A 26,984-nucleotide genomic window follows, 5' to 3' on the forward strand; every position below is an offset into this window, starting at 1 on the left:
AGCGGAAAGGGGAGAAGTTCGATCGAAATGTTCAAGCCGCCACTGGACACGGCGCCGACCACGTTGGTCGCATCTACAACTTGTCGAAGGCTCTACTTAAGGCGTGGGGCCGGGATCCAGTTGATACTGACCGCATGAGATCAATCTTCCAGCGCATGAAAGATGACTTCGAAGCCTTATATACTTCCTCCGATTTTTGGGAGGACCATAACATGCATGATACGTTGGCCGATGAACCCAAAGCCCCAAAGCTTGGCGACATGATCCATTCGAAAGCTTCAATAGGTCCAGAAGGCGTGGAGTTCCTTGTTTACGACTACAAGCAAGCAATCGCTCCGTACAATGGGAGGGGCAGTGGTAGTGGTGACGGTCCTCCTACCACTGCGTCCAGAGGACAATAGACCACGGTCACGATTATTCGCGGCTCCTGACCATGCTCTTGACAGCGTGAAGTCGGGTGTCATTCAAAGAGATGGTTGGTAGATGGGTTTTGACTCCCGTTGCTCCTAGTCGCCAATGCCCTCGACGGTCGACAAGACGGCAGATCTGAGGGAAAGCACGCTGCAGTGCGGAAGCTCGGATAAGCACGTCTGGACTACTTCGATATGCAAAAAGAATACATTTGTCTGTCTGTGAGTCTTGTGTCAGCATCAATTCGAAGGGCTCAAATTTTCTGAAAAAGGGCAATTGATTGCATCGATCGTTCAGAAACTGCAGTTCTCTCGCTGTGCAATGTTCCTCGATCTGACTCCATCCTGTAAGACCCTTCCCTAGCATGCCGAGTATAATAAGAGACCAACAGTGCTACCTCCTTTCAGGCGCTTCGTGAATTTTGGCATGTGTGCACGTGCTCTCGGTTATCTCGGTTCTATTTCTGCCTCAGGCAAGCTGAGTTCTAGCGAAGCAGCCTGCGCACAAGGGTCTGATGGGAGATAGCGAACGTGTTGTTTTCATCATTCGATGCTAATGATGTATGCCCGAAGAGCGGCAAGGTGCCCGGAGTGGTTAACAGGCAGTATTTCTTAGCAGACGAGAGCGAAGGTGCGACGCTCTGGCAGGTAACAAGCGGGTTATTGGGGCAGTCACTAGGCTGTACACTGTGCAGCTGGCGAAGCAGATGGTCAGCAAAGATAGGTCTATCGTCAAGTAGATGTCTAGGTATATAACGAAGAGCTATTGCGATTCACCTTCTATCGCACAAATTGTCTTGCGAGACATGATAGAGTGGAAAAGACATTCACGATCAACAGCCCTTTGTAGACCCGAAGATGCCTAGTCTTATGAAGGTATAGAAGGCAGATGCATGTGATACGAGGCACGCGTCGAGGACCACTGGAATGATTGGAAGATCTGGCTCATTCACTTCGTATTCGCGCCTTGCCTGATCTGGCTCTCGCAAAGCACGCTAGGATCTCTCTCGGGGCTTGGCGGCACCCTTATGAGTTATCGTGGTCAATGGTCATTGCTTTTGGCGCCGTGCCGCTCCGGGTGCACAACCCGTAAGCTTGTCCGTCCACAACACACACAACACAGCGAGAGCCTCTCAGCTTCGTTTCTCGCACCGGCCTGCGTCAAAAGCTGGCCTGCCTTTGCCTTGCGGTACAGTCGAGGTGTACCGCCGTCTGCCCGCATCTGATGTTTTCGATAAGATGAGCCAACTTGCTCCGCGCCGTGATGACCACTTGGTCGGCGCTGGCAAGGAGGAGAAGCATCAACAGACAAAGTTCGCGGCCGGGCAACGTCACGACTCCAGCAGCGAACAACCCCAACCCCTTGCCCTTGATCCTGAGCATGCTGCACATGCACCCACGCCCAGAGCCGAGCAACGCCCGCGCCCACGCCCGCGCCCGCGCCAGGGCAATGGGGACAGTGTAGACAACTACCGCGCATTCGCCCAGAATGCCTCTGTCCTCCCGCTGCCACTGCCCTCCCTCGACACCACTGCCTCGCCGCCGCTCCTTCACCGGCCTGCGCTGTCTCCGGCTAGCGCTGCGCTGTCGATTAGAACCAATCTGGATCCACCCTCGACTGCGGGAGCCTCCAGGCCCATACCCATGATGGACACGCCTGCCATTTTCTACGACGAGTCGACGAATGCCTCCGCCGAGCCGATACTGCACCACAATCTGACCTCACCGAGCACGCTGCCCACCATAGGCTCATCATTACGCTCGAATCGTTCTACCTCAAGTCTGGCTTCGTCGCTGTCTCCTGGGCCTGCTTCGGCTATACCGTCCCCGTACCTGGCAGCAATGGCCGACCTGACTCCGCTGCCTTCTCCACTTGTGGCCAACGATTCTCCAGCCCTCTGGCCACGAAAGATATCCGCCACACCCAATCGATCGCGAGAAGGCTCTCTAGAAGGTCCCGCTCCGACTGGCCGACAGTACCTCCCACCGACCTCGCCAGAATCGCCGTCCAAGAGAAAGACGGGCTATGGTAGTCTCATGCAGGAGGCTGCGATCGCAAATGCACATAATGCAGCGGGCGGACAGGAGCATATGAAAAATGCCGCCCACACGCGGAATCGCAGTATCTCGGACTTTGTACCCAAGCCTCTGCACAACACGCGCCCGCGACAAGTCACGTATGGTCAAGGCGATGCGCCTCACATCGAAGCCACCGAGTATCAGATGCATAGAGAAGCGTATCTCGCCGAACAAAGAGGCCTCACTGCGTCTGCTACGCCGCTAGAGACTTCGAAACAGCTTCCAACACCTCCCGCTAGCACCTCGAGTCTCGCTGGAAGCGACGAGGCCGAGGACGAGCAACCACACTTGGAAGATGGCACGGTAACGGAGTATTTGGAAATCCATTGCGGCATTCACAACAAGAGGCGGAAATTTCGGCAGCTACGAAGACTCGGACAGGGCACCTTTTCAACTGTCATGCTAGCCACGTATGAGAGAATACCCGCACATCCGACACCTGAGATCGAAGAACACCTAGATCCGCACAAGCTAGTTGCCATCAAAATCATGGAGCATGGGCCTGCGGGAGGTGCCGATGAGGAGCGGATTGAGGTCAGCCTGAAACGTGAAGTCGAGATGCTGAAAAGCGTGTCTCATCCATCTTTGATCCACCTGAAGGCGTGCGAGTATCAGGAATCGCGAGCATTGCTGGTGCTTACATATTGCCCCGGCGGCGACCTCTTCGAATTCGCGACTGAGAAGCGAGAGTTGCTGACACCTTCATTAATCCAGAGGATGTTCGCCGAATTGATATCTGCGGTCCAATACTTGCACAAAAATTGGATCGTACATCGGGACATAAAGCTCGAGAACGTTTTGGTCAACCTCCGAGAACCAGAACTCCGATCTTTGGCCAACCCCATCACACATCCCACACCGATCGTCACATTGACTGATATGGGTCTCAGTAGAAGGATACCGGAACCGCCGGAGCAACCTTTCTTGACAACGCGCTGCGGCAGTGAGGATTACGCTGCGCCGGAGATCTTGCTCGGCCAGCCCTATGATGGAAGACTGACCGATGGCTGGGCTTTAGGCGTTCTGCTATACGCGCTGATGGAAGGACGCTTGCCATTCGACGCGCCGCCGGGCAAGCCGGACAGAAGCCGGAACACTCACCGCATAGCACGCTGTGACTGGATCTGGTGCAGGTTTGGCGACGAAGATGGTGAGTGGGATCCAACACGCGGCATGGAGTTCGAAGGTGCCCAGCCTTGCGTGGAGGGACTACTGAAGAAAGTGCGCATGGGTCGCAAACCTCTAGAAGAAATTGAAAAGCTGGACTGGGTACAACAGGGAATTCAGGTTGCTGGTGGGCTTCGCATGCGCGAAGAAGACGAAGACGATAATCTTTGATGAGTGTGAAGTTACGGCCGAGCAGTCCTCAAAAGTTGCTGACGTTGGGCGTTTGAACTTCTTCTACCTCGAGAAAAGGGCGTATTTTCGTACTCGCCTAGCTAAAACAGCGCGCGGATTGACTGGCTTGACGACTGAGGATCATGGCGTATGGTGGGAATTGTTTGTAAGAGATACCATCGGGATTTGTTGCGTTTTAGTCGGTACTTGGTAACGACTGAGATATACTGACGAGGTCAAATGGCCTATCTAGAGCAACAATTCTGAGAACTTTTCACGAACATCAATGACACTTACCTCCGCAGCTCTAACTTCATTGGCTTGGTGCCAGAACTCGACCGAACGTCGTTTCCATTGACTTTTTCATACAGCGCTTACAAGACAACGGTTCCTTCCCATATCACTTCCATATCCCGGCCTGTAGGGCTAATGCCTGTAACGGCATTGAGCGTGCCAAGCTCTTTTGCGAGCTGACTGAATTCTGGCCAGCAACGACAGTTGGTTGCGCCGGCATATCCACTCTTCACTGCAGCTACCGGCAATTGCAACATCAACAGATCAGTGGCTCTTCACCCCTTCATCGACTCAAGATGTCAAAGCAATACGATGCTATCGGCAGTCGCTATGCTGCCTTCCACGAACTCCCCTTCGGCCAGATCCAACATCCAAGTACAGAACGAGTCATTGGGGATGTCAAAGGCCTGGAATGTCTCGATCTCGCATGTGGACTAGGCCTATGGTCCAAATACTTGGCTAGTCAAGGTGCCTCTCAGGTTGTTGGAGTTGACATCTCGGACGGAATGATTCAAGGCGCCAAGAAAGCTGCTCTGGAGCTTCCTCAGGAGCAGAACTCCAAATTAAAATATCTTGTCGCGGATTGCAGCAAACCAGACTTTAAGCTGTCCGAAGGCCCATTCGATCTCGTTCTCGGAAGCTGGTTCCTGAATTATGCGCCGAGCTATTCACACCTTGTCAATATGTTCCGCGCCATCTCCAACAACCTCAAGCCTGGAGGCCGCTTCGTGGGCGTCACTACTAATGCTCACTGCCCGATGTTCGAAACCCTGGATCTGCGCCAGTATGGCTTTCAGGTCGAGTCTCTTGGCACTACTGAAGATGGTTGGAAGTGTCGGCTGACTGCTTTTCTTGAGCCGGAACCGTTTTCTTTCGAGTTTCATCACATGCTGCATGATAAGTATGAAGCGGCTGCAAAGGAGGCGGGTATGGGAGAGATCAAATGGCATGGATATGTTCTGCCGCAGGATGCGAGATTTGAGGAGGGCTTTTGGGATAAGTATCAGCTGAGGGGGCATTTCAATATTTTGAGCTGCTCCAAGCCCAGCTAGAAACTTGGAGAAGGCGGTTCATTCTTCCAGAGCAAGGCGTCACGCCGATGAAACTTCACGTGAGCGCGCATGTTCATCACGCGCGCTTGCTTCATTCGACAAGCTTTCTTAGCTTTTCCGTCAAGGCACATGGTCCACATGTCACTTAAGTCTTCGGCACGTTCAACTTGAGAACTCCCAGCCTCCAACAACGCCGCTTCGTGCGACTCAAAATGTCCACGTTTTATCAAACGCCGTCGTCAGCAGCACACGCGGTGTTTGCCACGGCCGAACTCCTTGAACAGATTTTCCTCGAGCTTCCATTGCGCAACCTCGTCTCATCACGAAGAGTCAGTGAGCAATGGGCAGACACAATCAAGGACTCGCCAAAGCTCCATGGAAGATCTGTCTTTCGCAGGCCAATGCCGAACCGAAGCGAAACCGTCACGATGAATCCCAAATTCCCTCGAAAAACATCCATGCCATCAAGCAAAGCCTTACGGAACCTCGAAGAAGGCATCCTCGACGCAAAGAGCCCAAGTCACATCGCTATCGATCACAAAGCCCTCTCCAAAATGGAACCAGCTTCGCGCCTCGAGCTTATCTCACAGCCACCGATTCGGAAGGTTACTTTCTGGTGCGTCTTCTCGAAAGGCGACACGCTGGATGGACGAGTGGTGTTCAAGGAAAAGGTCAAGAAGTTTGGTCAGGGTGCGACGTTTGAGACTCTGGCGGGCAGACTGGAACGTTTCTTCTCGAAGGCTCGGGAGCATCGGGCGACGACGAATGAGCATAAAATGGTGGATTTTGTGTGGCTGGATTTCGGTGACGTTTCGATGGATCGAAATTGTGGCGAGGAAGGTCTGGAGGACAAGTTAGGTCGACTGAAGCTGTAGAGCATCACAGTGATTGTTGGCAATGGCGAGGCAGGACTTCCTTGGCCAGGCTCCGGCATCGACAATGGCAGATGGCAATCTCCTGGTGTCAAAGAAGATCTCTCTGTAGTCCCTGCAGTTTGCCTTTCGAGCACTATTTCATTCAATGAATGCTCCACGCTCCCTTATTTTCTCAGGCCCCCTAGACCCTGAGATCATGAACCGGCTTCCCACGACCGAGAAGTCGACTCACTTCAGTCATCACTCCTGGGCTTATTATCAGTACTGTAACACCCTACCAAAATCAACGGGGCCAACAACAATCAACTTGCAATGGTGGCTGTGTGTTGGACTGCAGTGGTAACGCAAACAGTTCAGAAAGCGACAGAGCGACAACGCTAACCACATAACAGTGGACCCGACTTCAACCACTGGCCGTCGATGCCTCCACTCAGTCTTTCCCGGAACGAATGGTAAGGAGGACTGCGGTCACGAGCGGTGTTCTTGTGAGTAGACGGCTTGTTGGAGGTTGGAACGTGCGGCCATGGGAGTCGAGCGGTGCGGGTGCTTCTGGCATAGTTTTACCAAAGCTGCTATAATGCCATTAAGAACCTTTTCGATGAGTTTGATAGTGTCTCGAAGGTGTAGGATAGTGGCCGTATCAGTCAAGTCTTGAGTTGTCGTGCCCCCAATGAATCCATCCTCCAAGTCTGTCTTCAACAGCATTGATTTTCTTCACCAATTGCTGCACCATTCCTAAGACTGGATAGCCTACCTTGAGCTCGGACTGTTTGCGTAGCTCTTGAAAATCTAGATTGTCTAATGTGAAATGCTTCACGATCTCATCGCATGCTTTCTGGGGAATGATACCAAGTCTTGCTTGTGCTTTGGTCAGGGCTGCTTCGAACTCAAGGTAGTAATGCTGTTCTCTGCCTATCAGACCATATGTTGGAGACATCCGGTGTCGAGACGACGTTGCCAAAGATGTGAAAATCAATGATCGTCGCCATGATGGATTGCAAGTGCTCTTGGGCCGATCAATGTTGTCCAAGGATGCAAGTCAGGCAGTCTTGTATTTCATGTCAGGATCGCGGTCTATGGCATATACAACCACGCGCAATATGGTCATCTTAAGGTTCCAATGGCAGCCACCTCGCTCTTTGTTGCTTTGTCTGCTTGCCAATAGTTGCAGAGACGGACAGAACACGTTGCTCCTGTCTTGACATATCCAGGACCAGCGACAGCCAAACATCCAAACAACTGTACGTGACTGCCAGGAGGCCGCTACTCTCGACTTATTCAATTCGGCATCTCGTCTCAGGTTCTAGGTTACCATAATACGGTGCCCTCCACACCTTGTGATACACTACATTTCATCCCAATGAATAACCTGAAGCAATATGCAAACACCCTGCCTGCACACGTGATGTTTTCTCACGCCGGAAAAAAGAACCAGCCAATGGCGCCGTTTTGAAAGCTCTTCTTTTGAATCATTTATGCGTATTAAACGACCAGGGTCGCGCCGGTGCCTGGTGTCTCGTTTGTGCTAAGAAGCTGTTGTCGTGCCGGACAACGCTGTGGGCGCTTCTTCTGTGGTTGGTCACCAGATCGATGTACCTGCTGCCGGAATGCTTTCGGGGAGCGATGCAGATCAGCAGCAGTGCTGTAAAGCGGTGGTCGAGTTGAGGCTTCGTAAAGCTATCCAAGTGCCAAGGGTGGGCCGAACCATCATTCGCGTCGGCCGCACATCTAGAAGTCTGGAAACATCTTTCCATGTCTTAAAATGTGTCAGTAGTTAGAATCCTGACGATCGAATGGACATGGCAAACTTACGGATCTTCACCAGTCTGCCCGTAGGCTTCGGTTTCCTCCGGGTACTTGTCGAATAGAGAAGCATCACCAGCGCCTCCTCTCACAGGTGGCACGTAGGGCGCATCAATGTCCTTCTTCGATAGTCTCTCCCAAGTGACTTCGGCAAACCACGCATGGTTCATGACATCTCTGCTGCCGCCATGTAAATTGCCCAATCGCTTCGTCAAATCGGCTGTGATAAGCTTGGAAAGCAGGTCCTGCGCATCCGGATGGATGTAAGGTGGATACTTGACCCGGCCTTTGAGAATGTTTTCGTAGATCTTTAGCGGTGAACCTGAATCCCAGAATGGCGTGAAACCTGCCAACATTTCGAAGATCAGGATGCCAAGACTCCACCTACTCCGTGTTAGTTGCTCGGTCCCGCAAGAGATACTAGTGTCTCTCACCAATCAACACTTTTGTTATAGCCTTTGCTGCTCACAACTTCTGGTGCCAGATAGTCGGGCGTGCCGCACAGCGTCCATGTGATATCGGGAACCTCTTTCGCGAAGCCGAAGTCGGTGATCTTGATGTGCCCGTGTCGATCCAGAAGTAGGTTCTCGGGCTTGAGATCGCGATAGATGATGTTCATGCTATGCAGATAATCAAGTGCAAGTGTCACCTCGGCGGCATAGAACTTGGCAACCGGGTTCGGGAAGCGCTGTCATCGATACAAATTAGCGATTCGTTGAGATCATTCCAATGCAACCATCTTACCTGAGACTTCCTCAATAGACTGAATAGCTCTCCACCTTCGATAAAGTCCATGACCATGTACAGGTTCTTGGAATCCTGCCATGTGCCCCAGAGAGTGATCAGGAAGGGATGTCTACACCTTTGCAGCATTTTGCGCTCGTCGTTTGTGTGCTCCACCTGCTTCATCTTGACAACTTGCGCCTTTTTCAGCACCTTCACGGCATAGAAACGTTGATTGTGCTTGCTCTGCACGAGATGAACCCTTCCGAACGATCCCGTGCCCAATGTTCGTGATATCTGGAAATCGGCGAGAGTGTATTTGCCCTTGGTCTCTCGCAATGGGTTGATGGTGGGCTTGGGCGCAGGCGCGTTGATCTGCGGCACCTTGGCATCGCTCATGTTATGCTGCGAGTAGGCGGAGTCATGTTGCGAGGCGGTGTAGCCGGGCTGATTGATGAGATTTTGTATGCTGGGTTGCACTTGTGTGCCCATGCTTTGGTCTTTGGAGGGATGCGGGACAGCTGTCGAGGTCTGCTGAGGCGTGTCGGCCACTTGCGCAGGTTGCGTTTGCTGTGTATGCTGCTCAGGCTCGGCGAAGAGGTTACTAGTCTTGCTGAGCGTGGGCGTGATTGGCGATCCGCCTTTGTCTAAGGTCGGTGATGTAGGTCCTTCGGAGCCCTGCGAAGAGTCCTTGGTGCGCTTCTTCTTGAGGAATCCGAGCGACGGCATTACAGAGGTGTCGGTGCTTCCTCTCCGCTTCCGTGGAGCGCACGCAGGGATCGTGGGCGAGCTGGCCGTTGCGGGAGCTCGCAGTGCGGTCGAGGCGGCAACAACGTCACGGATCTGGCGTTGTCGGAAGAATCGGCGTGGTCGTAGGAGGGCGGATGTGTCGCAGGGCAGGGCAACGGATGGGGGAAGTCTACTGGGAAGGGAAGGGTGGTCAGAGGAGCAGCTCGGCGCAATAGGTGGCTGCCCAATGGCTCAGCCGGCAGCAGGTGTGAATAGTGCAGTGCAGTGCAGTGCAGTGCTGTGTGCGAAGGGAGAATGCGCCCGTGACGGCGAGGTGGTATGGCAGGCTCGGGGTCAGGCTCAGACAAAGAGAGCGCTCAGCCGGCTGCGCACGCGGGTGCTGCTTTGCTGTGCGGTGCGGTGCGGTGGTGCTGCTGGGACGCAAACAGAGGTGGGAGGGAGGAATGTGGCTAGCGCAGCGCAGCGCAGCGCAGTGGTCCGAGATGTCGTCAATGCTACCGTCCGATGCGTGAGGAGTCTCGACGCCGTGTCTCGCACTCAACCACGGTCTCGCACTCGCTCTCTGCTACTAAGCTTGTTTCCACGTGCTGGCAGCGCTTGTCAGTGCAGTAAAGAGGGACATTGGGCCTAGCGAGAAGGAGTTGGAGGAGCTGATGCCGCGAAGGATAATAGGCCCGATGCTCCCAAGCTCTCCAGAAGCGCTGGAGCGGGGATCGCCTCGCGTTTCCGTGTGAGATGGCGTGCAGCCGTAGAACTCTGCAACCACTGTGGCCTCAGGCACGCTTGCCCACGCATGCTATTGAGCCCGAACGGACACTGCATCTCTAGCTATTTCTGCACACCTGCTGCTGACATCGATACGCACTTCCCTGCGCCGTCCAATGGCGGTCCGAGCACAAGCACTGAGACCAGCAGCCCATGACCATCATCACCGGCAACCGAAGGCAAACGCTGAATGTGCCGTGCCGTCCCATGCCATGCTCATGCTCATGCCCATGCCCATGCTCATCTCGTCTTGAAAACAGCATCGTGAGCACGTGTCCGCGCGCTGGAAACTACGGACATATCACCGATGACATGAATCGTCCGCCCCTTGCGCTACAGCTTACTCCCCTTCTTATCATTATCCCGATTCTCCTGGGCCTTCTTGATCAGCGCGTACATCGTCTGTAATCTCGGCATCTCGACACCCTTCTCTCTAGCAATCCTGATCGGGTTTCCCAGGATGACTTCCAGCTCCATCTTTGTGCCCTTCACCCAATCTCCCCACATGCTGGGTTTACTGCCACTACTATTTCGTCTCGTCGAGTTCAAGATCTGCTCTGCTGATGCGAGCTTAGGGGGAAGAGGCTTTCCAAGCACTTTTGGCGCAGTCTCCAAGACTTCGTTGATGATTCCAGTCAAATGAATACTGAGCTCGGCATCTGTAGACATTTCTTGATTTCCACAGCCGCCAGACAGGACTGAGGAAGGGTTCATAGCAGCATTGATTGCGATCTTGTGCCAGCGCACGAACTGAAGCCCCACATGATCGTACTCTTCTGCATCTGCTATTCCACCCTCTTGGAGAAGCTGTACAATTTGAGAATTGCTGCGATTCGCAGTCTCGTCAGTCGAACGAGAGCCACAGCCGCCTTGATCTAGGTGAGGCAGGTAAGGTCCGATGGATATCCTCGTCCAGCGGTTGTGCTTGATAATGCCATGTTCAGGCTGTGCAGCACTTGCAATGGTGACCGCGCTGAGGATAGGCGCTTGCGGGAAGCGCCTGGCATAGGGGTTTTCAACACCTAGGCCATTCTGTACAAGGACAATAGATGTGCCATCTGCTACCAAGCCTTCGATAAGTGCCGAATCATCGCTGACATCCGGTAAGGCTTTGGTCGCAACAAGCAGATAATCCCATTTCACGTTCGCTCTCCGTGCTTCATCTGGTGACGAGAATACATATTCCGGGCGAAAGATCTGCTCGCCATATTTAGGCGAGGTTACGTTGAAACCATTTGCTTTGACGGCTTTGAAGTTCGATCGACAGAGAGCCGAGACGAGTGTATTGGAAGCGGTAGCAAGTCGTGACCCGTAAAAGGCTCCTATCGCGCCAGCTCCGACTATCAGGATTCGTGTAGGCATTGAAGAGAGATGTTGTGAATGATGAAATCGCAGCTGCAGGCAAAGCTCGTCTTCAAATGAGGGCTGCCTCGGCTGCTTCGGCTGTTGCGGAACCAGTCTTGCTTACGACTGCTTCATCAATAACTGCAGTGCAATAGCGGATCACCCACCAAGCATGTCATGCAGAGACACAATGTAGAAGATAAGATAGTCAATGCAGAATCGAGGTTGAGAACTTTGTATTGAATGAACGCCATCAATGCTCCTTGGGTATCAGCGAACGACAACCTATGCAACGATGCTCCTCCATAGCCAATCCAAGAGCTACGCTGATCATTTGCGCTTCTTGGATTTCGTGTTTCCTTTCCATGCATTCACAAACTGAATCTTTTCCTCCAGACCTAAGCCGAGGGTCTTTACTCGTCCAAGCCGAGAGAGCTCCTCAGCAATCAGGTCCAATGCTCTCTGTTCAGCCTCTGTTGGCTCTCCCGAGCCAGATAGCTTTCCGTTCTCCTCCGATTGTAAGCTATCGAAGAAGTTAGTATCGTAACCATTCTTCTGCTGCCGGCCTCGTGCTTCCCTGCTGGCGAGGCCTGAAGCCTGTGCTTTCTGTGCTTCAGCTAAGGTCAAGGCATGGCCGACCCGTACACGAATGCAATGCGTCTGCCTCGAACACAATTTCCACAAGAATCTCGGCGCTTCGATCCACCCAGGAATTGGTGTGACCACGTCAGAAGGCGTGTACTTTAACGAGATAGGTGTTACACGAGTGTCTCGTGCTGCGGAGAGAAGCGATGGCGACAGTCGAAGCACACCCCTTCCATTGCTAGTTGTAGTTTCGGGAAACACTATGATGATCCGGTTAGGGTTGGCCTTCGAGAGCTCCGCGAGATCGACCAGGTCAGCCTCAGGTGCTGGAAAGCAGAAGCATGATGCCACTGCCCTTTCCAGTGACAGTTGCTTGACCTTGCGTGATTTCGGAAAGCTTTGCGTGAATATTGGATCGAATATGGCTGCAAGGTACAGGATATCCAGAGGTGATGAGTAAGAGGCGGCAATGATCGATCCAGGACCTGGTAGTTTCTGGATGGCCTTTCCGAGAGAGCTGAACGGCGATTAATCTCGTTGCCAGAGGAAGACGAGTGCAATTCTTTCTTACCCTCTTTGCACCCCATCTACACGGACGTCAACCCACCACACCCCAGGGATACCCAGAATGCACCATAAATTGCCTTTGCGGAGAGCGCCTCCGGCAGGCATCCATTGGATGAGGAAGATCCATACTGCCCAGGCAAATATCAAGAAGGGTATTCGCAGAGAGAAGAGGAACTGGTCATGTATCGTGAGCGGCGTCAAATATGGCCTATGAGAGAAACACATACAAGGTGGTAGGGGGCCAAGAGAGGACTGCTATCAGGCGGCGCGATTGGGAAGAAAGGCGCAATGCCAGATCCTGACTCGTCAGCTTATGCAGGAGAAGTTCGGACTCCATATGTACCTTTATCCCTGTACTGGCCGTACTTCTCCATAATTTGGCCGTTAGATGTTCATATGTGCGTGATTGCGCAGCACGCCGGGGTGGTGTGTGGAAATGAGGGCAGGCGAGAGAATGAGAAGCACAGTTCTGAGGTGAAAGATGGAGAGTAAGAACAGAAGCACGAGGAAGATCGTGGACACGTGCTGCAATGTTCAGATGAAGACGCCACGCCACGGCAGATGCCTGCGCTGCGATCGCATGCCCTGTCTTCGCAGCAGAGTGTCGAGAGTCGGGCTGGGGCGAGTGGAAGAAAGCGAAATTGAGATTGCATGTGAAGGTGACGTGCGGGCGCGGCGCGCACGACTTGAGCTTGGGCGAAGGTTTCGCTTGAGCTGCGCCCGAGCTGCAACAGGGTCCGTTCCAGCAGCAACGGCGGCTTGGGCGCGTGTAAACAACACAGGGATCCATCTTCTCCGACTACCGACGCCGACCAGCAGAACATCGCACATCGAGGCTCACTGCAATGAGCGCGCCGCTCATCATCAGCTACACTCTGGCGTGACGGTGTCGAAGGTCCAGCGCACAGCAATTCCACTTCGCCATGGAACGATCGCAGTCGCAGTTGGAAAACGTGCGACCCTCAGGGCTCAAGCCGCCGTCACGACTCCCGGCATTGAGTGGAAACAATAATGCCAGCCGCACGCTGCAGGAGACCAGCAGCAGCGACTTGAACGCGCGCACTGCCAGCGGGAATGCAAACGGAAATCTATCAGCCGTCGCGCCGCAGAGTGTCTATGGCATCGTGCCCAGCAAGCACAAAGTCTATGGCTGTACGTATGGGAAACAGTGTGCGTATGAGACGGGACACTGTGTTGACCGTGAGACATTTCCAGTACCGGAACCGCCTACGAAGCGTAAAACGCTCGCAGAACGCGCCGCCGAGCCTGTTCGATCGCACATCCCCAGCAAGTCGAGCATCTCAAGCGGCTTTGGCTCGCGTCCCAAGACGAATATCGATTATTACCGAAATCCTGCGAATGCCGCCATCTCCAGCAGTGCAAGTGGCATCCGTCCGAACAGCAGACAAGCCAATGGCGGGTCACGATATCCCGCGCCTCGCGCAGTCAAGAGCTCTCTCAATCTACAAGCACAAGCCCAGCATGACGATCAGGAATCCGATGGTGAGACTAGCGTTATGGGCAGACGAGATGGTACGCCTGTTCTCTCTTTCAATCACAACACCACCTCCAATGGCAGTAGCCTGCAGATTCGCAAGACACGCGCCCAAACAAACCTTCGTCACCAGAACTCTATGCAGTCCCAGTCTGCAAGTGCCAGGTCTCAACACCTGAGCACCACAGTTGAGAGCGACTATCGTGACAGCTCAGGCAGCTCAAGCCAGTCTTCACGCCAGATCTCCAACTCTTCTTCTTCTTCTACATCCACAGCACCTTCACAACAAGACACAACGCAACCAGGAGGGCCTGTCGGTGCCAGCAAACCCTCCCGTGAAGTATCACTCAGCACCGCTTTCGCTGGCCTGTCCCTCACTCCCCGGCTGAACAGCATGTCGAGGCACAGACCTTCTCTTGAGAGTATCAAGGAAGAGAAGTCGCCCTCGAAGATTCCAAAGTTCGCCTGCGCCCCTCAAGCCTCCCTTCGTCACACACAGTCTGCGCAAGTGCTTCGCACACCTTCGCCACTCAAGCAGAAGCCGTCAATGGCTGGCTTGAGGACGCCAGTGTCGAACGCGAGGCACAGAGATGTTATGCCTGTTTTCCTGACCAAAGAAGCGCTTACACCAGTCGCAGCATTCGATACCAACGTACGACTCGATAGCATGGAGAAGATGTTCACTTCGCTGAAGAGCGAAATGGTGAAAGTGAACCATTCGAAAGAAGCGATAGAAACGTCCCTAGAATTGTACAAGACACAAGCAGCTGAATTGCAAGCCGAAAAGCGAGACTTGGCTTCTCAATGCAAGACTCTCTCTTCCGATCTCGAACGAGCGCGCACCGAGCTGCACACAACCTCTACTGATCTGCGACAAGTGCGACGAGACCACGAACGCGAGTTGCACGATCTCGAGCGAAAGTATGACAAGGAGCTCTCAGATTTACAATTGAGACAAGAACGGGAGGAGAGCCGCGTGGAGAGGGAGCGTGAAAAAGAAGCAGATCGATTAGCGAGGGAGATGGAGGAAGCAAAGAATGCATGGGAGAAGGAGAAAGATCGCGAGATTACTGACATGACCACTCAGCATTGGGACGAATTGGACCAAATAAGAACAGCGCACGAGAAAGAGCTATCAGATCTGCGAGCCAAAGTGCAAGAGCTTGAAGAGGCAGGTGAGAGTCGCGCGACTGAGTCGGCCTCTGAAGTGCAGCTCTTGAGAGACACAGTAGCCAGCGCTCAGAGCCAGTTGGATGCAAGCAATGCTACGATCGCCAGCTTGAGGAGTAGAATCACCACATTCGAGGCCAGAATTTCGACATTGGAACAGGAGAAGAATTCTCTGATTTCGAAGGCCCATTTCTTGGAAGGCAACCAGGAAGCACAAAGTCAGGAATTTACTGTCATGCAGCAAAAGATGGAGGAAGCTATTGCATTTAAGGAGGCCACGGTCGAGACTTTGCGCAAAGAAGAAGCCCTGCGAAGAAAGTTGAATGCCATGATTTTGGAGTTGAGAGGCAACATTCGCGTATTTGTGCGAACACGACCGCTTCTAGGTGGAGAGGATGATGCTGCCAAAGTCGAATATCTTGACCAAGACTCTCTCGAGGGGTGCAAGGAGATGGTTGTGCATGCGCCGACTACGCAAACTGCAACCGGCAAGCAGAGGAATGAGAAGCACCAGTACGAATTTGATCGAGTGTTCACACCCGGAACGCCCAATCCAGCCGTCTTCGAAGAATGTAGGGATCTGATACAGTCCGTGGTCGATGGTTACAATGTCAGCATCCTGTCTTACGGCCAGACTGGCAGCGGAAAGACGTACGGTATGACAGGTCCAGAAGGTATCATCCCATCTTCGATTAGAATGCTGCTCTCCGAGATGGGTCGTCTCAAAGAAAAGGGCTGGAAGTACGCCGTCGAAGCCAATTTCGTTGAGGTGTACAACGAGACTTTGAACGATTTGCTTGGCGACGCCAAGACCTGGGACGATACCGATGACCTGGGCGCAAGTGTTCGAGGCAAGAAGAAAGAGAAGCACGAAATCCATCATGACGCAGCCACCGGAAAGACGACTGTGACCAACTTGACCACGATTGGTCTATGGCCACCGCCAAACGATGACGGCAATTGGCCGCCTCCAGCTCCAGTGGATACGTATGGCGAAGATGGCGAGCAGACCGTCTCATATACCGAAAAGGCCGTAAACAATCTCCTCGAGACTGCGGCCAAGAATCGTCGTGTGGCCGCCACAAAAGCCAATGAGCGCTCGTCTCGAAGTCACAGCATCTTCATGCTCACCTTGAAGGGATCCTGCTCAGCTTCGGGCGAGCACAGCGAAGGCGTGTTGAACCTCGTTGATCTGGCAGGTTCGGAACGACTAAAGCAATCAGGTGCCGAGGGGAGCCGGATGAAGGAGACTCAAGCTATCAACAAGTCCTTGTCTAGTCTTGGTGATGTAATCGCGGCGCTCGGAAATAAGAGCGGCAACAGCGAAGCTCACGTTCCCTACAGGAACTCGAAGGCAAAGAGTCGCGCCCTTATACATAAAGTGAATGCTAACCATTTTTGCAGTTGACTTATCTCCTACAATCGTCTCTCGGAGGAACAACGGCCGGCAAATCATCACGAACCCTAATGCTGTTGCATCTCAGCCCATTGCAGGCCCATTGGCAGGAGAGCAGAAGCAGTCTATTGTTTGGAAGCAAGGTGCATGGCACTCACATTGGAACAGCAAAGAAACGATAATGAAAAGGGCTGCTTGGGACCGGTTATGACGAAAGCTCGGACATACGCTGGCGTTCTCTTTGGAGAATCCTTGGTATGAGTGATAAGAGCGCCTTAGGATGGATTGTTGATACCACTTTATTAAGCAGTTTGCTTCTTCTTGCTTCTACACGGAAGGGGATTCGGCGCATCGCAAAATAAGAAGGCACTACAAATGTTTTCGGTTCGAGCGGATGAGTACATTCTCCTGTGTACACTCGATACAGAGTCAAGAATCGTTACAGCCCCAGCAGATCTCCGTTCACGAGGTCGATCGGTCTGCACGTGGTGCAAGTTACCAATCGCATTTTGCATGCCTTGCCGGTGGTAGCTGGCGCGCGGCGCAGTAGAAGAACATATGCCGCCTGACGTAGCGAGGCTGAGCGACAAGCAACACCAAGACCTTTATCGGGAGGCTTGGCTTTTCAGCAATAAATGTCGGGGAGATGTTGATAGTATAATAGAAGCAAAAGTAGTTTCGGTTGCTTATGTGTAATATCGAATCAATCGACTTGTTATACACATCAGCTCTCACCAACTTTCAGCATTTTCTTTCAACAACTTTCAGAACCGCTTGAGAGTACTACGACACCGACGAGCCTCGAAAACACGATCATCGATTAAGAAGGCGGAAACTCCAGCTCTCATAAAACCAAAGATCACAAGAAGAGCACTACATCCACCGGCCATGAACCAACAAGGAAACATGAATGTCGAAAAGAGGACAGCTACCCAAGACACAGCATCCCAAGCCACAACCCTCGTGAAGGACCAAGACCAAGGACAAGAACAGGAGCCCAAACGTCAAAGCTGGCTCCGCCGCCACCTCCCCGGAGGATCCAAAAAACCCCATGAACCATCACACTCTAGCCAAAAGAAAGAATCAATCTCCGACTCAGGCCCCTTCATCTTCGCCTTCGACCCTGCCCAGGGGAAAGAAGTCCTGCAAAAGAATCCTCACTGGCCAAACGAAGATACATGGAAGCGCGAGGAAGAAACGAAAGGACAGTGGGCAATGGGAGGAGAAATGGGACAAGCGAACCAAGATTTTGGCGGAACTGTTGGTTGATGATTTGAATGACTGTTTTACATTCATACCTAGTACGTGATTTTCCTGTCGTGATGATATCTATACTGTAATGCATCGCTTCGCTTTAGTAGCCTCTCGATTTTCCGATCCCAAGAGAACTTGATTCTTTTCTCTTCGTGAGAAACAGCCACAAGAAAAGTACAAAATTTGCTCCCCAAAACGCCTCGGTGTGCTTCGATCAGTTGACGTTGTATGAGCTCCCGCCGTTGCCATCGCTAGTGTATGCATCGTCATCGCTCTCCATTTCTTCGTCGGATTCAATTTCGATAGATTGGGTCGCATTCGAGATGATGGGCACAGTAGGTTCGCGCTGCCACTGTGGCAGTACCTGTGCCATTCGCTCGAGAGTCTGCATGACGGCATGGCTCTCGTCGTATTCCGTGCGGAGAGCGCTCGTGACCGTCTTCTTCACATCGGGATCCGCATCCTCGCTCGAAAGACGTGCCTTGACCTCCGCACGCAAGGCACGCAAGTAGTGTTCGACGTGCTGCAACGCACGAATCGCACTCTCGAAACGGTTCCGCATCTTACGCTCCATGAATGCGCTCTCCAACATGGGCCAATGAGTCTTGACGAGCTTGCGTGCCTGCTCCGGGCGGACGCCCATGCCGTCCAACTCGTCAAAGTTCTTGCCAAAGGTCTGCTGCTTGAAAACGTCTTCTCCAAGCCACTTTTGGGTCTGGTCGCGGATTGTGGGTGCCTTGTTCAGCAGGTACTTCATGAGCCAGATATCCATAGTGGAGACGACATTGACGGGGATCATCTCGAATGCGTCGTGGATCACTTGCAGAAACTCGCCTTCGCAGTTGTCCCACAGGAGTATCACTTGGACAAGCTTCTGCCACACGCCACGTACCAACTCCTGGCTTTCGGAGTAGTGACAGCAGTTGAGGACGAGATGCAGTAGTGACGGCAGTGAGTCTTCCTCATCCTCAAGGTGCTTCAAAAGCGCATCCCCCAAAACCCTGTGCAACCTTGCGTCCACTTTGTTCGACATCAGGTACCCGAAAAGCTTACCCGGAGATGACTCGGTCCAGCCATTGATAGTGTCGGCAAGGCTGCTTGTGCGCATCCAAAAAGGAACTTTCGGCAATCCCTTGATCACAGCACCGCTAAGCAAAGCTTCGACTTCATGGTCTCGGAGAAGCACGCCGCTGTCGCTGGTCTCACGCCGACCGCTGTCATGACTGGGCTGATCCAGGGAAGTAATGTCGACATGGTCCTTCAGCATCGCGACTATGAAGTCGTATGGTGCTGCGACTCGTGCATAACTCTTCTTGAACCAGTCATGGAACTTCGGGTACTTCTTTTTGCCCGAGATGGTCCAAGGCATCTCCAGTAGTCCAAGAGCCCATGCGAAGTATCCGTCTTCCAAGATCGACATCGCCTCTTGGCGACCCAGGTGTGCTAAACAAGCGACACATCTGAGGTAGTCTTCGAGATAGATATGACCAATGTAATAGCCTGGAGCAAGTGGAACCGAAAGGGCTTGTCTGAAGCAAGCAAAGATCTCGACATAATGCGCAGCGTCTTGCTCGCGAAGGATGACCATGCATTTCAGGAAGAAATCTACCGTTCGAGATCGCACGTCCTTGTTGTCATTGTACATGATCGATAGCAGCCAGCTCGGGTCCTGACAGAGTTCATCCAAGAGATGCATCGCGAAAGCTGGTTCTTCTGCCATGAGCGCGCTCAAGGAGCTTGTGCAGAAAGTCGTTTTCTTGACAGGAGTTGGATCGCAAACGGCGACTCTTGCCAAGTAACCCATGAAGACGCTGCTCACTGACTTCGCCAAGATGTCCCCAGATTCGTGGTTGGTGTCTTCACCCGAAGTGCTCATAGGTGACTCGCCGCTCTCAGAACTCTCGCTCGGATGGGCAGAAGATGGGTTGCGATATATCTTGTATGTCTCCAGCAGCCACTTCGCGAACATGTGAAATTCGTCATCAAAAAGTTGCGCCAAATTGTTTGTCCAAGCATTGTGCGCACGGACTGCAGGCTTCACCAGCTGTGGAATGCTCACCTTAGCAGGTATAAGGAGCTTTGACACAGGATCCAAGGCAGGTCCAACTTCAGTCAGCTGTTCTTCCAGGGACGCTTTCCGCTGGTAGAACAGCACATACGCGTTGTCGACACGCTCGTTCCCATTAGAATAACGTGTACCGCCAAAGCACTCACGCTGCACTTCGTCAATTCCTTCGACGCAGGTAGTGGCTGTGCGGTCTTCGAGCTTAACCCAGACACGTGAGGTTGGATCTGAGGTGTTTCGCAACAAGGTATACGACCAGTAGTGACCGAGTTGGAGAGTGCCCTGGTGTACAATGACCCCGACTAGCTCAAAGATGTCTTCCTTCATAGGAGCTGCCGGATCATCGAGATGAGCACTGCAGTAGCGCGACATGTCGATGGACTGAGGGAACACGAAGCGGTCATTGACCTTACCCTCGGTGCCCAACATTGCCTCAAAGGTAAACCGCTTCAGACAGAAAGTGAGGTTGTCGGGCATTTGCTCGGGGCATGATCGTCTCATGGCGTTGACCAGACGACCTCCATTGGTCTCGTCGCACTTGGAGCATTTGTATTGATTCGCGCCTTCCATCGGCTCGCCCTGTACGAACTCCTGCAGGCTCTCATGGAGGCTGCTCTTGTTCTTCACCACAATTGGCAAATCGACAAATGGCTCCGTTCGGGGAGAGACGTGGCCGCATTCTCCTTTGATTTGCGTGATGAGCTTGCCGGTGTAAAATTGCCCTAGTGCCAATCTCGATTGGTCGTCCGGCATGTTAGATTCCAGGCGACTCAAGAAGTCTGCATAGAATCCATGAACATCTTCCTGGCTATCAGTCTGGATTCCGAGCACTTTAGCGAGTTCAGTAGTATCGATCGCTAGGTCAGCAGAATCCTGCATTCGAGCAAAGAGATCCTGTACGCAACGAAGAAGCTCTTGCTTTTCTGCGTTGACGATCGGAATTCGGAACAAGAATCGGCGGAAATGTACATTGGCGAAGAGCTGCTGCAGAAGCGAGTTCATGTAGCAGGTCATGCCGAGGTTGGACAGACCACTGCATTCAGTGACCGGACGGATCCATTGCAAACGACCAGGGTATCTGTTGCGTGGCTCGTTGGGCAATGACCGAAGAGGCCCGATGGTGGCTTCAAGCAGGCTTGCGAAATCGTCTTGGTTCTCGCAGGTCAGCCTAACGAGCTTCAGCACGAGAGCGCGGGTATCTGGATGTACGAGAGGATTGGCGCTGCTTCCGTTTTGTGCTGGGAAAAGGAGAGTGACGTAAAGTCTTGCGCAAAGTCCAGGCAGGTTGATAGGCTTCTTGAAGCTCCTCAGAAGACTCACAGCTTCGGTCAGAAGCAGCACAAGCCCAGCCATGACTGTGTCCAGTACAGGGAAATCAACAACCTCAAAATGATGGTAATCCGCTAGAATGGCGACCAGAGACGTTGTAAGATCGCGAGCTTTCGCTTCATCTTCACCCAGAGCTTGGTTTTGAAGCAGAAGATCCTTGGTCATCTCGAAGAACAGCTCGGCCCGGTCAGGTCTCGTAAGTGCCGTCCGCATTAGCTTCAGAACGGTCTGGAAGAAGAAGTCTGCAACTTCTGCTGGCGAAACGACGTCTTTGCAGAAATTGTCGATCATGTTCATGATGGTAGTCGCCAGGATAGCGTCCTGATCAAAAATGAGTCTAGCATGAAGACTGATGATTCGACCATCATTCATGAAGTAGGGCCAAGCTGATGGTTGGCGGCGCAGGACTTGTTGTAAGAGCTTGAAACCACGCTCAGTGAGGAGTCGGCGTGCCGTCAAGTCTTCGATTGGTCGCTCGGTAGCTTCGTAGCACAGGGCAATAATGCGTGATATGAGTTGGGCCGGGCATTCGATGATCGTGGAATCAGTAGATTCCAGTGGACGCTCTAGATGGGGGGTTAACCAACATCTTAAGATTCATGAGAGGATATGACTTACCCTGCAAGAAAGCTGTCAGGAAGTCCATGCACCGAAGGTGCAGATCCAGCTGTATCGGCCTGCTGTCATCACACAAGATGTCACTGAGCAAGACAACAGCTCGCGCAATGTACGATCCGTCCACAACACCAATGTTCGCGAAGTCCATCAAATGTCGGTACATGACATGAAGGTAGTATATGCTCCTCCATAGACGATCAGGAGGACATAGTTCTTTGGCAGATATGCTGTCTAAAACAACCCGATGTCGAGCTTGGGGCGGCGGCGTCATATTGTCCAGGAAGGAAAAGATCTGGGAGCCAAGTCAGCTAGAGGTCTCGAGGAGCAACATATCAGCAACGAGTTTTACCTTTTGTGCAATGTGATCAGGTCCATCGAGGAGCTTTTCGATCTCATCGTATCTCGACAAGACTTCGTACTCAACAGTGCCTATCGGCGTCAATACCTTTGCAAGATCGCTGTGAATTGAGTGTCTTGGGCAGACTGAAATCACACCTAATTGCTCAATACCCTTATCCCACAAGATCATGTCTGCATCTTTGACAACGTCGAGGATCTTGCCACCAACAATCACGCGGTTCTCTGCTGCGCCAGTGATGCTTGGGAGAGCATTTGCTAGCTCTGAAAGCAGTGTGTCTTTGCTCGTTTGAAGATAGCAAATCCTCGGATGGCTCTGCCCACTCCCATATATCTGGATAGTTGATCGAAGCGCCTCTTCGTCATCGGGCGCGAGGCAGATCTCAGGTTCATTAGGTGGCGAGAACTTCGAGGCATTGTGTTTGCTTGCCATCGTGATTGAGTGAAGCAATGTGATTTGTTGCACAACGCGACCTTCATCGTCCACGTTGATATTCGCTCCGCCCAGGTCGGCAAAAATGCAATCTAATTGGCGGCGAGCGAATTTGGCATGGCACTTTGCAGCCGTACGTAGGGCAGGCTCTTGCTGAGGATAATTGAACAAGATCGCCATGATACGATCAGCAGCCAATTTGGTCACGGCCGAAGTCGGTGTGCTCTCAGCCGTCTCCAATAGCTTGCGCCAAACCACTGTGTCCAGCACCGAGGAGAAGTCCTCCGAAAAAGACCCTCGAGCGGCATCCTGGTACAAGGAGGTGGCAAAGAGTTGCACAAGTCCCGGTGTGATGAAACGTCCAGGTAAAGATGTAGCCTCAACCGTGAGGAAGCGATTCAGTAAATGCTCAGCGACTTCTTTCAAAGCTAGCTTAGATCGTGCGGCGCTGAGCGTAGTCCAGGTGTAATCTCGGGCAACGTTGCTGAGAGCCAAGTCGCCGAGCGCATATCGAAAAAGATTTTGCATGGTCTGGTCGTCCACTTTCTGTTCGCAGATTGCCATTAGTCGCAAAATCACGTCAATGCGTGACGCGATTCCGCGCAAGATGTACTCTGGATCTGCATTTGCAGATTCCTTCTGGTCCGCAAGGTACCTACCAAGCTCTTCAACAAGCATAGTGACATCCAAGCTGTCCAAAAGCGCTGCACTTTCCTCAGGACCGAAGACGTTCTGTAGGAAGAGTGCTAAAATGTCAATGCTTGCCGTGGCTTGACGATTGCCCTTGGCAATGTTGGGCACACAGCGCTCGTAGATCTTGAGACGGTCGCTGGTGGAGAAATCACGTTGTGTGAACTTCTTCAACTCTTGCACCGCTGTCTCACGGAGCTGCAGTATGCATGGGCTTCTATCTGCAGAGTCAATGCGCAGAAGGATATCGCTACTGACAAAAGCCGTCGCTAAACGTCTCTCCTGGTCCATGCTGCGATCGCTTTTCAGGTCGATCTTGTGGAAAACGTCGGTCAGCGATTCGACGGCGTCTTGACTCAACTTCGATGGTGGAGTGACTGTAAACTTCTTCGCCAAGTATAACAGCTGATCAAGGTCCAAGAATCGGCAGAGATCGGTGAGAATGCCGATTGAGGCCTTGAGGAACTCTGCCTCAACGCTGTTGGTGCAGGCGTGCCAGATGATATCGATTTCGATATTGGTGAAAGAAGAAGTTGCTGCAAGAAAGCCAATGATCCTCTGGCTGTGGGTCACTAGACTGGCGTGAGAGTTTGGCCCAAATATGTACTTGGTCAACTCGTTCGCGCGCATGTATCTGGCCGCGTATTGCAAGACCGGATGATCGTGGTTACCTGTCGGGCAGTCGAAGTCATCGTACAGCTTTACTAAGCGCAGTCCAAGCAAGCTGATGCCAAAATTGCGAATATCCATGATTTCGCTGTAGATGAACTGCTTCAAGGCCTGCATCGACCACGCGGTGGTCAAAAGCCGCGCCAAGGTGGTCATATCGCTGTTGCTGAGAGCAAGCAGTCCGCTGGCATCCATAGCGTGGCTCTTGGGCTCAGAGAGGAGCGCGTCCTCGTCTGCCCTCACGAATTGGTCATACATACGAGCAGCCGACTCGATCTCGGCGACTATCAACAGCTTGTGAAGATATACCTCGGCTGTTTCAATCGCTAACTCATGGAATCCATCCGGAAGAGCTCGTGGATGCTTTTCAGAAACCACTGGCAGAATGAAGGTGTGAATGAACTTGACAATTTGCTCCTCCTCGACTCGACCTCGGAGATTGAGAGTCTTACTTATGCGAAGGATGCAATCGATAGTCTCCCAGGTGTTGGTGATCTCTCGGTGGTGGCGTGTGAAGCTGTCGAGCAGCTTGAACAGGAAGTTAAGCTCTCCAATGGTCTCAAAGTGCTCGCTTCCGTCAGATTTTCTCCTGCGAACTTCGTGCCGTAATAGGTTCCTCTTGATTGCGGCTGCATTCTCGACTGCACCGCCCCAGAAATGATTGTCGAAGCTCTTCAGGGCATGCGAGAATTCTGGCAGCACCAATCGATGCAGGAGCCGGACATAGTTCAGCAGGTCGATGGTCTGGCGTGACTGATGGATCTGTCCGGAGTCTCTTCGAGAGACGGCTGAATCGACGACATCCGGTAGCAAATGAGTCATGCGGAGGGTGAGCTCGGTGGTGGCGGCGATGAACTTGGCCACGGCATGACAGAGCCTGTCGCCCGGATAGGCAGCGACATCAGCCCCTTCAAACAGATCTTCCTGACATTCCAGAATCGAGCACAGGACACAGGCTAGGGCTGAGAAGAATTCTTGATCTTCGAGATAGCTGTCCTTGAGCGATGCAACGTAGGCCTTGCGTCGAGTTTCCAAGGGTGCCAGCCCGTTGGCGTCAGCGATCAGATCGCTCAGCCATTCTGCCAAGCCGACAAACTCCGCGACGGTGATGTACGATGTTCCAGTAATCTTGCCATGCAGAAACTTCAGTTGCGCGAGCGGAGTATGGCCACCGGTGTAAAGGTCAAAGCTCTGGCTAAGAGGGTCCATGACTGCGAGTTCGTCGTCCGGGAGCTCGATGGCATTCTCGATGCTGCCGCCCGAGTCCAGCGAGTCTGGAGGGAACGCCTCGATGAGGATACTGTCGTCGCTGGAGCGTGGTGATGTCTCGGTTTCTTCGCTCAAGCGGAGGCGCTTGCGCGTGAGGTCTGGATTTGCGTCTGCAATTGGGTCGCGCGACCAAGTGTCGCCGTTTGCTGTTGTCATGGTCGGCGCGCGGCAGCGGCAGCGGCAGCGGCAACGACGACTCTATGCGGACGTGTGTTGCATGTCAGGTGCAGGCGCAGTGCAGGTGACCTGGAATCTTTGAGGAAGGTTGTCAAGTGTGGCGCTGCTTGATTGTGCGAAGTGATCTCAGCAGAGGCCTCAGGCTGCAGCGGCCGGCCCGCGCTTGTGTGACCGGTGAAGAGCAAGCAATCGAGGCCACGTGCAAGATCGCTGCTTCAACCTCGAAAGTCCAAGTGCACAACAAAAGCAGCAGCTAAGCTAAGCTGGCCACAGTTGGGGCACGCGTCTAGTCGAAAAGACGCGTTGAACTATTATTCTGAGTTCTGAAGTGAAGACCGAGCTTAAGTCAGACCCTGCATCTTGGCAGCTTTGGCGTCATCTAGCGCGGGGTATGTGGGCCTGAGCCTGAGGATTCCACTTCACTTCTTCAAGCTAACACCTTCGTACACCGAAGTGGCCTTGAATCAAGTTTGGATAACGGGCATGGAGATCTTGGACCATGAGATGGGTGGCACTGCAGATGAGCCGACTTACGAAGCCGCCAGGGCAGTAGTTGCGATGAGCTGCATGTTGTCTGGATATTGACTAGGAGATACTTGGTGAAAGACGATGCGAAGACTCTGAGTGCTCTGTGACGTTGTTACAAGATTCTATTCTATGCATACTACGCGACTTTCCCCTGATGTCATAAGCGCTTCCAGGGCAAGGTACACGCCATTCTGTTGAAAGGCTTGAACTCGGTCTGAAATTGCACACCAAGAGACCAAGCGACAGACTCGCGATATCCTCCTCTCCCGCCGTTACAATCCCGTCCCCATCGGTCCAGCCCTTTGTCATCTGTCTAGGCAAAGACCCTATTTGCAGATTTGCATAAGATGCTACGCAATAGAGTTCTGTCACCCACGTAAACCTTCAGCTCAACTCGTACAGTCCTAATTTGGACATGCCGCGAATGCCCTACTTCACCGCAGGTGTCGGATACGCATAATTCTCGAAGCTAGTTCCACCTCGCTGCAGGCCCAGGATGTTTTAAGGGTTCTCAGTCGACATTGCAAGGCGACCGCTTGGCGATGGCGACACCGGTATAACCGGCCTTCCAGGAAATGTATCATAGCACCTTTGCTTGATACTCGGAGCACATGCCGAGGACGAAAATGTTGGACAATTGTGATCTTAGGAGGCAGCAGTGAATTGTTCACCTGTGATCGCTTTGCAATAGATGGCGACGGTCTTTTCGGTCGAGTGATAGAGTAGTGAATACGGTGTCTCTATGTCAATTTTGAATGCGCATCTTTAGATGTGCATTCGCTGCTCCGTCTTCAGACCTTTCGCGTTACTGTATTGCTAGCAAAAGCATCTCCATTATTATAAGAAGGAAGACCGGGATGGAGCTGCCTCCGCCCGAGACGGTCGGTATTCAGCGACGGCGACGAGTAGTACGTAGGCTTCTCGATCAATACGACTTCGTCATGCTCTC

The 26,984-nt window shown here is 52.7% G+C and overlaps 10 protein-coding genes across 10 annotated transcripts; 5 read left to right on the plus strand and 5 right to left on the minus strand.

The window, feature by feature from the left end:
• The first annotated feature begins 1,675 nt into the window (after window positions 1-1,675).
• MYCFIDRAFT_152746 (uncharacterized protein) lies at window positions 1,676-4,106 on the plus strand. Its single transcript, XM_007926962.1, has one exon. The coding sequence runs from the start codon at window positions 2,055-2,057 to the stop codon at window positions 3,825-3,827; it is 1,773 nt and encodes a 590-aa protein (XP_007925153.1). The 5' UTR covers window positions 1,676-2,054; the 3' UTR covers window positions 3,828-4,106.
• Window positions 4,107-4,417: 311 nt separating this feature from the next.
• Window positions 4,418-5,173, plus strand: MYCFIDRAFT_135447 (uncharacterized protein; the record flags this gene model as incomplete). The annotated part of the gene is made up of 1 exon (XM_007926963.1): window positions 4,418-5,173. One exon carries the CDS (start codon window positions 4,418-4,420, stop codon window positions 5,171-5,173), a length of 756 nt encoding a protein of 251 aa, XP_007925154.1.
• Window positions 5,174-5,385: 212 nt separating this feature from the next.
• Window positions 5,386-6,048, plus strand: MYCFIDRAFT_195551 (uncharacterized protein; the record flags this gene model as incomplete). Its single annotated transcript, XM_007926964.1, has 1 exon — window positions 5,386-6,048. The coding sequence occupies one exon, from the start codon at window positions 5,386-5,388 to the stop codon at window positions 6,046-6,048; it is 663 nt and encodes a 220-aa protein (XP_007925155.1).
• Window positions 6,049-6,425: 377 nt separating this feature from the next.
• Window positions 6,426-6,781, minus strand: MYCFIDRAFT_173503 (uncharacterized protein; the record flags this gene model as incomplete). The annotated part of the gene is made up of 3 exons (XM_007926965.1): window positions 6,426-6,483; window positions 6,521-6,741; window positions 6,767-6,781. 3 exons carry the CDS (start codon window positions 6,779-6,781, stop codon window positions 6,426-6,428), a joined length of 294 nt encoding a protein of 97 aa, XP_007925156.1.
• A 75-nt stretch (window positions 6,782-6,856) lies between these two features.
• Window positions 6,857-7,297, plus strand: MYCFIDRAFT_173504 (uncharacterized protein; the record flags this gene model as incomplete). Its single annotated transcript, XM_007926966.1, has 4 exons — window positions 6,857-6,917; window positions 6,968-7,013; window positions 7,051-7,189; window positions 7,214-7,297. The coding sequence occupies 4 exons, from the start codon at window positions 6,857-6,859 to the stop codon at window positions 7,295-7,297; spliced, it is 330 nt and encodes a 109-aa protein (XP_007925157.1).
• On the minus strand, window positions 7,084-9,303 carry MYCFIDRAFT_152751 (uncharacterized protein; the record flags this gene model as incomplete). The annotated part of the gene is made up of 4 exons (XM_007926967.1): window positions 7,084-7,804; window positions 7,861-8,235; window positions 8,286-8,539; window positions 8,596-9,303. The coding sequence occupies 4 exons, from the start codon at window positions 9,301-9,303 to the stop codon at window positions 7,777-7,779; spliced, it is 1,365 nt and encodes a 454-aa protein (XP_007925158.1). The 3' UTR covers window positions 7,084-7,776.
• Window positions 9,304-10,093: 790 nt separating this feature from the next.
• On the minus strand, window positions 10,094-11,451 carry MYCFIDRAFT_152754 (uncharacterized protein; the record flags this gene model as incomplete). Its single annotated transcript, XM_007926968.1, has 1 exon — window positions 10,094-11,451. The coding sequence occupies one exon, from the start codon at window positions 11,449-11,451 to the stop codon at window positions 10,423-10,425; it is 1,029 nt and encodes a 342-aa protein (XP_007925159.1). The 3' UTR covers window positions 10,094-10,422.
• Window positions 11,452-11,763: 312 nt separating this feature from the next.
• MYCFIDRAFT_152756 (uncharacterized protein) lies at window positions 11,764-12,959 on the minus strand (the record flags this gene model as incomplete). The annotated part of the gene is made up of 4 exons (XM_007926969.1): window positions 11,764-12,535; window positions 12,590-12,759; window positions 12,813-12,883; window positions 12,929-12,959. The coding sequence occupies 4 exons, from the start codon at window positions 12,957-12,959 to the stop codon at window positions 11,764-11,766; spliced, it is 1,044 nt and encodes a 347-aa protein (XP_007925160.1).
• A 1,515-nt stretch (window positions 12,960-14,474) lies between these two features.
• MYCFIDRAFT_134563 (uncharacterized protein) lies at window positions 14,475-16,828 on the plus strand (the record flags this gene model as incomplete). The annotated part of the gene is made up of 4 exons (XM_007926970.1): window positions 14,475-15,001; window positions 15,065-16,179; window positions 16,249-16,631; window positions 16,655-16,828. The coding sequence occupies 4 exons, from the start codon at window positions 14,475-14,477 to the stop codon at window positions 16,826-16,828; spliced, it is 2,199 nt and encodes a 732-aa protein (XP_007925161.1).
• Window positions 16,829-17,944: 1,116 nt separating this feature from the next.
• On the minus strand, window positions 17,945-26,864 carry MYCFIDRAFT_173507 (uncharacterized protein; the record flags this gene model as incomplete). The annotated part of the gene is made up of 18 exons (XM_007926971.1): window positions 17,945-18,041; window positions 18,068-18,099; window positions 18,124-21,883; window positions 21,909-22,125; window positions 22,154-22,220; window positions 22,253-25,476; window positions 25,539-25,720; window positions 25,747-25,760; window positions 25,790-25,830; window positions 25,860-25,912; window positions 25,957-26,134; window positions 26,181-26,226; window positions 26,264-26,361; window positions 26,408-26,439; window positions 26,474-26,518; window positions 26,556-26,679; window positions 26,707-26,798; window positions 26,845-26,864. The coding sequence occupies 18 exons, from the start codon at window positions 26,862-26,864 to the stop codon at window positions 17,945-17,947; spliced, it is 8,322 nt and encodes a 2,773-aa protein (XP_007925162.1).
• Window positions 26,865-26,984: the final 120 nt, after the last annotated feature.

The sequence above is a fragment of the Pseudocercospora fijiensis genome, assembly GCF_000340215.1.
Source record: "Pseudocercospora fijiensis CIRAD86 unplaced genomic scaffold MYCFIscaffold_3, whole genome shotgun sequence".
Classification (NCBI taxonomy): Eukaryota; Fungi; Ascomycota; class Dothideomycetes; order Mycosphaerellales; family Mycosphaerellaceae; genus Pseudocercospora; species Pseudocercospora fijiensis.

Bases quoted from the DNA above. Each gene is read 5' to 3' on its own strand.
- MYCFIDRAFT_152746 (XM_007926962.1), top strand. From the start codon at position 2,055: ATGATGGACACGCCTGCCATTTTCTACGACGAGTCGACGAATGCCTCC.